The sequence below is a fragment of the Anabrus simplex genome, chromosome 4, assembly GCF_040414725.1.
Source record: "Anabrus simplex isolate iqAnaSimp1 chromosome 4, ASM4041472v1, whole genome shotgun sequence".
Taxonomy (NCBI): Eukaryota; Metazoa; Arthropoda; class Insecta; order Orthoptera; family Tettigoniidae; genus Anabrus; species Anabrus simplex.
Window position 1 is genome coordinate 146,888,279 of NC_090268.1, and position 9,944 is coordinate 146,898,222.

General features: G+C 41.4%; 1 protein-coding gene across 1 annotated transcript; it reads left to right on the plus strand.

The window, feature by feature from the left end:
• Positions 1–2,041: 2,041 nt before the first annotated feature.
• Positions 2,042–9,363, plus strand: LOC136871730 (peroxiredoxin-6). Its single transcript, XM_067145271.2, has 5 exons — positions 2,042–2,199; positions 3,407–3,563; positions 7,096–7,313; positions 8,955–9,030; positions 9,144–9,363. The coding sequence occupies exons 1-5, from the start codon at positions 2,117–2,119 to the stop codon at positions 9,270–9,272; spliced, it is 663 nt and encodes a 220-aa protein (XP_067001372.1). The 5' UTR covers positions 2,042–2,116; the 3' UTR covers positions 9,273–9,363.
• The last annotated feature ends 581 nt before the right edge of the window (positions 9,364–9,944 follow it).

A 9,944-nucleotide genomic window follows, 5' to 3' on the forward strand; every position in this document is an offset into this window, starting at 1 on the left:
ATTAAGTAATAACAAAGAACAGGTACTTAGTAGCCGAAACACAATTTGAAATGTACAATTACAGGGGTTACAGAGTTTGGGCTTCGAGCCCTGAGTTGACAATTCTTGAGCAACTAGCCCAACTTTCCGATATACAAATTTTAACAAAGGGGCAGAAGACCCCAATCAAACCCTGGAGCACTTGCTCCAAATTACACAGTAAAGCCTCCTCGAGGCACACAACACTCCGTTTCCAAAAGAGCCACTCGCTCTTTAATTTAAGCCTCTCCCAGGCCACACCAAACTCCACCTTCAAGTTGTCCTCAACGGACATAAACACAGGGGTAAAATACCCAATCTACTGAGGTCTATTAAATGAAAAGCGGTTTAATTAAATGACCTCTAAAACAATTTGAGAGGAGGCGAACTTGCACTCCTAATACACTTTGATTTTAAGACCTACTTTGGCTCTTAGGCCACTGATGCAAGGGCTAATCCCATACTACAGAGGTGACTTAGGAAAGAACAATTTGTTTTACGTTATCGAAGAATAGGTTGAGAAAAATAAGTTCACCTCAAAACAATATGAGTGGGAGCTCGAGAGGGTTAGCACTCTCTATCCCAGTATGTAGCTTTACAAGAGAATAGAGGAAAAGAGTAGTTACATTTTAGGAAAAGGTTACATGGTAGAACGCTTCGCACCCGCCCCGAAAGTTAAACTGCTGAGCAAGAAAAGAATGAATTTATTAATCGGCCATTACCTTATTGTTGACCGCTGCCGAAGAAAGAGGCGCTTCCCGCCTCCTGCTATGTACTTAATACACTGAAAGATCGAACAGAAGTGGCCCGGAGACCCTAAAATCAGCAGTTTATATCCTCTCGCGGAAGGTTCTAGGCGTTAGGGGAATGAAAACACCCTCCCTCAACGTTTTTATTGGCTAGGACCCCGCAACAGATTCAAGTTGGGGGAAGATACCCCTGATTGGTCAGAAATTAATTAAAGAAATTCGGGATTGGTTACATTCATAACAAGGGGAAGAAAGGGGTAAATATTGCCAACTTAAACAATGACAGAAAGAAATTTAACAAAGAACAAACTCTTGAAATTAAATTTTCTCCAAAAAAAATAGTTCTTTGACTCCTCACTAGGTTGCACTATTGTTGATCTTCAGTAGTGTCCTCTAGAAGAGAAAGTTCACACTTCTTACTTCAAGTGAAACAAAACCACATCAAAAATGACACAGTTCAAAAACTCAAAATTTTCCACGTGGTGACATCTTCTGAGAAAGTAGAGAATTAATAGCGTAGATAAAGTTCGGAGTTCCTCCAGCAGAGGAGTTTCAACTGGCGCACATTTTAAATTAGCGGAGTGGAGGTGTACCGCCCGGTACAATTATTATTATTAAAAACCTCCTATCACCATCTTCAGGAAGTCAGAAGATATTTGAATTTATTCCGTAAAATCCTCGTATCTCCATCTTCAACTAGCCAGAAGATATTTGAAGTTATTCTGTAAAAACCTCCTATCGCCATCTTCAGGTAGTCAGAAGATATTTGAATTTAATCCGTAAAAACCTCGTACCGCCATGCTCAGCTATCCAGAAGCTATTTGAATTTATTCCGTAAAAACCTCCTATCGCCATCTTCAGGTAGCTAGAATATATTTGATTTTTTCCTTGAATATATACCGTATAATCCTTGTATCGCCATCTTCAGTTGGCCAGAAGATGTTTGAATTTATTCTGTAAAAACCTTCTATCGCCATCTTCAGGTAACCAGAAGATATTTGAATTTATTCCGTAAAAACCTCCTATCGCCATCTTCAGGTAGCTAGAATATATTTGATTTTTTCCTTGAATAGAGGAAATATTTGGTCACACATTGTGTTGTCATATATTTGAGGAAAGTCATTCGTCTAGCTAAGAGCATAGTTTGTTTGGTCATCACCGTTCTCCTTGAGGTACGCCATCTCCCAGCATGTTGAGTTGTTATTTGTTGTCAGAGAATGACTAGTCACTAGTGTTAGACAGAGAAAGAGATAGTGATCCACATGAGTTGCTGATTTCATTCTTTGCTATAAAGTCGCACAGGAGAAGCTGTGTGCTATCAGTGGAGTTCAACTCGTCGTGATATCAACATGAAGCTCGAAACTGTTATTCCCGACTTCAAGGCCCAGAGCACTCAGGGACCTATCAGCTTCTACAACTGGCTCGGAGACTCGTGAGTATTTAAATAGTAAATATTGTGAGTTGAATGTCGATATTATTGTTCTTCATGCAACATATTAGGAAAACTGAAGTAAACAACTACATAAATATCGAGGACAAAATGTCAATTTCTTAGAAAGGGTCTAGTTCATCGTACAGTTAATTCATATTAAACGCCCAAGATAACAGGTTAACGTAAAATGTTCAAATTAATTTAAAAACTTAAAATTTGACGTATTGATTGATCAAATGGTAAACCAGGGAAAATTATCTCGTGGGCTGTCAGTGGTGGGGTTCAAACACACCACCTTCCAAATTCAAGCTTCTAGTTATGTGGCCCGAATGTCCAGCTAACTCGCTGGGTAATACACTATTAAAGGGATTAAAAGCTTGCCGGCGCTGCGATCTAAAGGTAATACACCTGTCTCTTACCCGAAGGCTCTGGGTTCGATTTCCGGCCAGATCAAGGATTTTTACCTGGATCTGAGGGCTGGTTAAGGTACACTCAGCCTACGTGAAAACAATTGAGAGCTATCTGACTGTGAGATAGAGCTCCGGTCAAGAAAGTCAAGAATACCGGCCGAGAGGATTTATCACGCTGACCACGCGATATGTTTAGGCATTCGTGTTGATCAGCGGTCGCTTGGTAGGCCACGGTCCATTAGGGCTCCAGTGTCATGTGGTTTTGTTGCATTTTTAAAATATCAGCTTATAAGTTGTATCGAAAGTTATTTGTGGTGTGGATTGTGTTTGCTATGGTTGCTGCTGTTGTCTCACACCTTAAAAGCAACATCATCCGCCATCAGCTGTCATAGATGGCCTAGGCATCACTGAAGAAGCGTACTAGGGAAATGAGGAGTGATGCAGTTTCCCGTTGCTTTCTTCACTGAGCCAGAAGTTGCCGTTACATATTAGTCTGCCAAGCCCACTGAAATGCATGGACCAACCGACCCTATAAACATTTTCACACCATTCATAGCAGGGATGGCTGCATAAGGAACGGCATTACTAGCATCACTCATACCTCAGTCACTTTCACATTGTCAAAGCCAAGGCTAAGACAGAGACAGATCAAAGAAATTAACAAAATTGCTCTAGCCTATACCAGAGGACATAGTGCACTCTAAAAACTAGGTGCCGCCAGCAAAGGCATCTAATCTTCTTAGCCATTCATTATTATCATTTTCCAGCGGATGATAATATTTCCTGTTGTTTTCCAGATGGTGTGTCCTGTTCTCTCACCCAGCAGACTTCACCCCAGTGTGTACCACAGAACTGGGTCGTATTGCTGTACACCAACATGAGTTCGCCAAGAGGAACGTCAAGCTACTGGCTCTGTCTTGTGACAAGCTGCAGGACCACAAGAACTGGGTGGCGGTGAGTACAATGCATTCTAGTAATAATAATAATAATAATAATAATAATAATAATAATAATAATAATAATAATAATAAAGTACTGCTTTTGCTTGTAATGTAACGTCGAACTTACACAGATCAGGTTTTCGGCGACAAGAATGTGCTAGGACTGGGAAGGAAGCGGCCAGAGATCTATTCCAAGGTTGAATACTTTAATGAATTAATACGCATTTTCATGTTGATTCTTTCTATTTATTTATTTATTTATTTATTTATTTACTTATTTATTTATTTATTTACATCAAGCTATTTTAGAGTCTGCATGGCTCAGGCTACAGCGCGCCGACCACTCACCGCTAGGTTCCATGGTTTAAATCGCGTTCACTTCATGTGAGATTTGTGCTGGACAAAGCAGAGCCGGGGCAGGTTTTTCTCGGGGTACTCCCGTTTTCCCTGTCTTCTTTCATTCCAGCAACTCTCTCCAATATCATTTCATCATCTGTCAGTCATTAATCATTGCTCCAGAGGGGTACGACAGGCTGCGGCAGCCGTCGCTAGATGGGGACTTCATTCGTTCCATTTCTGACTTGGTCGAATGACTGGAAACAGGCTGTGGATTTTTATGTTGATCAAGCTAATTCAGTCATAGATGAGATAGACACAGTTCATTTTAAGACATTATACATCATTAAATATTCAAGGTATTATAGCTACAGCTTCTTATCAGCAGCAGGCGCAATTATAATAAGTTACCCGTACAGTTAGCACCAAAGTACTGCGTCTGACAGGTTTGATTTAAATTCTGAAAATTAACAAGTGGGGCAATTTGTTTCCTAAGTGTGGACCTGAGGAACGGTTTTTATTTCATATCAAGATTAATATAAAATTAGAAATGTATCTTGTTTTCTAGTGGGTTCACATTGAACTAACTCAGATAGCTTTCGGCTGCAATGGAATAGGAAATACTGCCAAAGAAGCAGACGTGGCCGTCATAATAGTACAGCCCCTACATTCTTCTAGTATGAAAATGAGAAACCACGGAAAACTATCTTTAAGACATCCGATGTGGTTCGAACCCACCAATGCAAGCTTATAGCACGCAGCCAATTCGCCTGGTTTGAAACTTGTTTGTACCTGAAGTGTAATAAGCAAGGATTTTTGTCAAGGTACACTGCAAAGTGTATAAAGCGTATAAAGATAGATGGTTTTACATCTTATGGCGACGATGGGCAAAGAGGGGGCAGGAGTGGAAAGGAAGCGGCTGCGTCCTTAATTAAGGTACAGCCCCAGCATTTGCCTGATGTGAAAATGGAAAAACCACGGAAAATTATCTTCAGGGCTGCCGATCTCCCGAATGCAAGCTGACAGCTACGTGACCCAAACCGCGCAGCCACTCGCTCGGTGGTTTAATAGGCCTATTAAGAACAAGAACAAGGGCTCTGGCTTTGATTGCTGGTGGGGGCGGTGAAGACATTAAAATATTAATACCCTTGGATCGGGGGTTGGATGTTTATGCTGTCCCCAACATCCCTGCAACTCACACACCACGCGCAACACTATCCTCTACCACAATAACACGCAGTTTCCTATACAAGATAGATGCTACCCACTCTCGACGGACGGGCGGCCTTACAAGGGCTGCACCAGTCTAGCATTTATTATTATTATTATTATTATTATTATTATTATTATTATTATTATTATTATTATTATTGCCGGACTTGGTAGCTCAGCCGCTAGAACGCTGGCCTTCTGACTCGAAGGTGGCAGGTTCGATCCTGGCTCAGTCTGTTAGTATTTGAAGGTGCTCAAATACGCCAGCTTCGTGTCGGTAGATTTACCGGCACGTAAAAGAACTCCTGCAGAACAAAATTCCAGCACCTCGGCGTCTCCGTAGTGGAACGTAAAACAAATAACATTATTAATTAGTATTAATAGTCATGAAATGAAAATCCACAGCCTGTTTCCAGTTATTCGACCGGGTCAGGAATGGAATGAATAAAGCCCCATCTATCGGCGAGGATAGAAATTATGCCGGCTGCCGAAGCCTGTCGCACTCCTCTGGGGCAATGATTAATTAATGACAGATGAAATGAAATGATAATGGCGAGTATTGCTGGAATGAAATGTGACAGGGGAAAACCAGAGTACCCGGAGAAAACCTGTCCTGCCTCCGCTTTGTCCAGCACAAATCTCACATGGAGTGACCGGGATTTCAACCACGGAACACAGCGGTGAGAGGCCGGCGCGCTGCCGCCTGAGCCACGGAGGCTAGTTATTAATAGTAATATTATTATATAATGTTATTACAAGTAGATGCCTTTGCTGGCAGGACCTAGTGTTTACAGTGCAGTATGTCTTCTGATATGGGCTAGAGCAATTTTGTTACTTTCATAGATCTGTCTCTGTCTTATCCTTGGCTTTGACAATATGAAAGTGACTGAGGTATGAGCGATGCTAGTAATGTCATTTCTTACGCAGACAGTCCCTGCTATGAATGATGTGAAACTGTTGCTCATAGCGCCAGTTGGTGCATGCATTTCAGTGGGCTTGGCAGACTGATATTTTATAGCAACTTCTGGCTCGGTGAGGAAAGCAACGGGAAACTACCTCACTCCTCATTTCCCCAGTACGCCTCTTCAGTGATGCCTAGGCCATCTATGACAGCTCATGGCGGAACTGTTGAGGATCCAACCAGCCTTCGGGCTGATGACTAAACATACATATTACAAATAGTAATGTTGTTGGTTTTACGTCCTACTAACTACGTTTACGGTTTTCGAAGTTGCCGATATGCTGGAATTTTTCTCCGCAGGAGTAGTTCTACGTGCCGATAAATCTGCCGACACGAGGCTGACGTATGTGAGCACCTTCAAATACCACCGGACTAAGCCAAGTTCGAACCTGCCACCTTCGAGTCAGTAGTTTAACTACTTTTGAGGTTGGCCCGGGCCTTGACTGAATGGACAGTGAATGGATGAACGGGCCCCGAGTCCGATTTTCGGCCGGATCGGGGATTTAACGTTGTCTCCTTAATTCCTCTAGCTGGGTGTTTGTGTTCCTCTTAATGCGTATACATGTCGTTTCGCTCGTATTTTGCAGAAACACACGTATCGCATTTTGTACCCAAATTCGCACTTTTTTCGCAGATTAAAATCACAATGACATACTTTTCTTTTAAAGCTCAAATGCACGTTTTACTGAATTTAGCCACATTTCGCATTCATCACGCCACGAACCTACTACGTTGGCGTAGCAGGGGGAGAGGTGATACTCCCATGTGGCGCGTCCCAGGTGGTGAATAGGGGGTCCTAACCGGCTTACCTGCGAACTTGAGGGAAATAAAATAATAATAAAATAATTGTGCTTACATTTCGTCTCATTTCGTGCCATTAGGGGCCGATGTCCTAGATGTTAGGCCCCTTTAAACAACAAGCAGCATTCATCACGACCGACTAAATCTGCAATTCATCACTTCAATGTTCTGATAAATTCCCTTGTTTTTCGCTACCATCGTCTTGCACATTGTCATACTCGTGTACTGTTCACAGGATATAAAGTCGTACTGTCTGGACATCCCCGGGGAGTTCCCCTACCCCATCGTCGCAGACGAGAAACGAGAGTTGGCGGTGAAGCTCGACATGATCGATGAGGAGAGTAAGGACAAGGAATCTGAAGCCATGACAGTTCGCGCTCTCTACATCATCAGCCCGGACCACAAGCTCAAGCTGTCCATGGTCTACCCCGCTTCCACCGGCAGAAACGTCGAGTAAGTTCATTTGGCACGCCACAGTAGTAGTTGAGATTTATCTATGTGCAGTACAAATCTTCCAATCCCGTGAATCGGAATCATACATAATGTGGATGATTGAAAATTCATTAGGTCTACCAGTGAAAAATGGTTGTTCAACTAAAGAATATAGGCACAGAAAGGAGAATACAAGGTAATACATGACAGGGCTTCTAAATTCTTCCTCGTTCTGAGACATAATTTTAACAATGGTTACTTCAAAATTCTGGTCTAGAAGGCCAAGGATATAGGCCGAGAGGATTCGTCGTGCCAACCACACAACACCTGGTAATATGCAGGCCTCTGGGCTGAGCGGCAGTCGCTTGGTAGGCCAAGGCTCTTCGGAGCTGTTGTGGTATGAAGTTTACTTGGTATGGTTTACTTCAAAACTTTTAAGTTGATGGTAACTGAGATCAATAATAAAAAGCAGAGAGAGAGAGAGTTCATTATGTTCCATGTCGGATGTGGCCTCTAGACACAAATGTTTTTGTATGTATTTTTGTTAGCCAAAATGTGACGTATTTGCTATACTTTTAAGTAATTCGGAAAACTCTGATCAATAGAGTTGAGATAACCGGTCCACTACGGTAGCCTGACCTCATGTTTCGTAGGCGTCATCTACGTATGTTGCCTGAAGAAAGCTTGTGCAGAAGTAATGGTCTTAATTTTACGATTAATAATTCAAATTTCCTAAATCGGACTACTGTTGTTCGGCGCAAATCAATTTGTTTATTGTTAACAAAGAACATCTCATACCTTTTTGAAAGGGGCTGTTAATCAAGGTATTTTTGTCCCTTAACATTAAAAAGAAAGCCTTCACAATTGTGTTTGAGTACAGTAAAGCCATTTTAGTTCAAGAGGATAACGTAGTGAGCGGAAGGACAAAACTCTTGTTGATTTTTCTTTTATCTGCAGGATTACTTTATGCAGTACGTTCTTTTACATATCTCTTGTATGATCCTCCGTTGTCAAGTCGTATTGCCTTTTCACCCCGGCGGTATTAACTTATAATAATATAATAATTTCGTGTAGCTATTTCTAGCCGAGTGCAGCCCTTGTAAGGCAGACCCTCCGAGGAGGGTGGGCGGCATCTGCCATGTGTAGGTAACTGCGTGTTATTGTGGTGGAGGATAGTGTTATGTGTGATGCGTGAGTTGCAAGGATGTTGGGGACAGCACAACCACCCAGCCCCCGAGCCACTGGAATTAACCAATGAAGGTTAAAATCCCTGACCTGGCCGGGAATCGAACCCGGGACCCTCTGAACTGAAGGCCAGTACGCGGACCATTTAGCCAACGGGTCGGACAACTTATCATGTTCCTAGAGTTGTTTCAGTCTCCCGTATTTACACCTTGCTGAGTAGATACATGAGTAAAATTTACATACTGAGGGAGGCAGAAGATGCTGAAGTGTTGAACTTTAATCCAAATGTGCGCAAACATTCTAAAAATTGCTTCTTTATTCCACAGTAACGGTCATCTAATTCTCCTATATTCTTATTTCTGCTCATTTATAATGAAATCACTCAGTTCGAAATTTTATACATAGAATTTCTATAATGGCACTGATTTTCAAATGTTCGTTTCTGGTCTACGTTACAAAACATACTTTCTGTTGCAGTGAAATACTTCGAGTGATTGACTCTCTCCAGCTAACGTCCAGACTGAAAGTGGTGGCCACTCCTGCTAACTGGACGGTGAGTCTTACTACACAATAGTAACATTTCTACAGATAGCTCAGAATTTTTCGTAAAAATAAACTCTTATTCATTCATATACTTATAAAACGAAATATTTTAAAATGTTTCAGCCTGGCACCAAGGTGATGATCCTGCCCCATGTTAAGGATGAGGACCTGCCCAAGCTCTTCCCTAAGGGAGTGGAGAAAGTCAAGATGCCTTCTGGTATCAACTATGTGAGGACGACGACGGATTATTGAGATGCCCTTCGGTTGAATGACCGCTTCTGTTTAGATTTTTGTAAATATTTCAGTCTCATTTATTACATATAATTCGAATATAATATATTAAAACAAATGTTTCTGTGTTGCCTTTTGTGAGCTCCTTACCATCCTATTCCTCAAGTTTATGAGTACGACTCCAGGAATAGATGCGATTAATTAGAACTGATGAAGTATTTTTCAAATTTATCTATTCTCATCTAATTAAATAGCATCTGATGTCAGAAAAGGTCCATTCCAAACGGATGGAGAAAAGTAAAATTAATGCCACTCTTCAGAAAGGGAAGTAGAAACTCTCGTAATCATTATAAAATAAGTTTATTAAATACCGAGTACAAAATATTCACCAAAGTTATCAATATAGTCTCGAGATACAGCTTTCTCCAAGCAAGAGCAGTGTAGTTATGAGAAAGGAATGTCTTGTATAGTTGATGTGTTCAGTCTGAAACATATTAGAAAGAAGAAATTTAAGGTGGAAACTTTTATTGCCTCTGCAGACTACAGAAAGATTTTTCAAAGAGCTGATAGAGAACAATTGCGGTGAGGGGAATGGAAATGCATTGATACCTCAAGCACCTGAATGAAATTAGAAGTTTTCGCGCGGGAATTTGGAATGGATTATACGTTTACTTCAGGAATGTATACGATGTT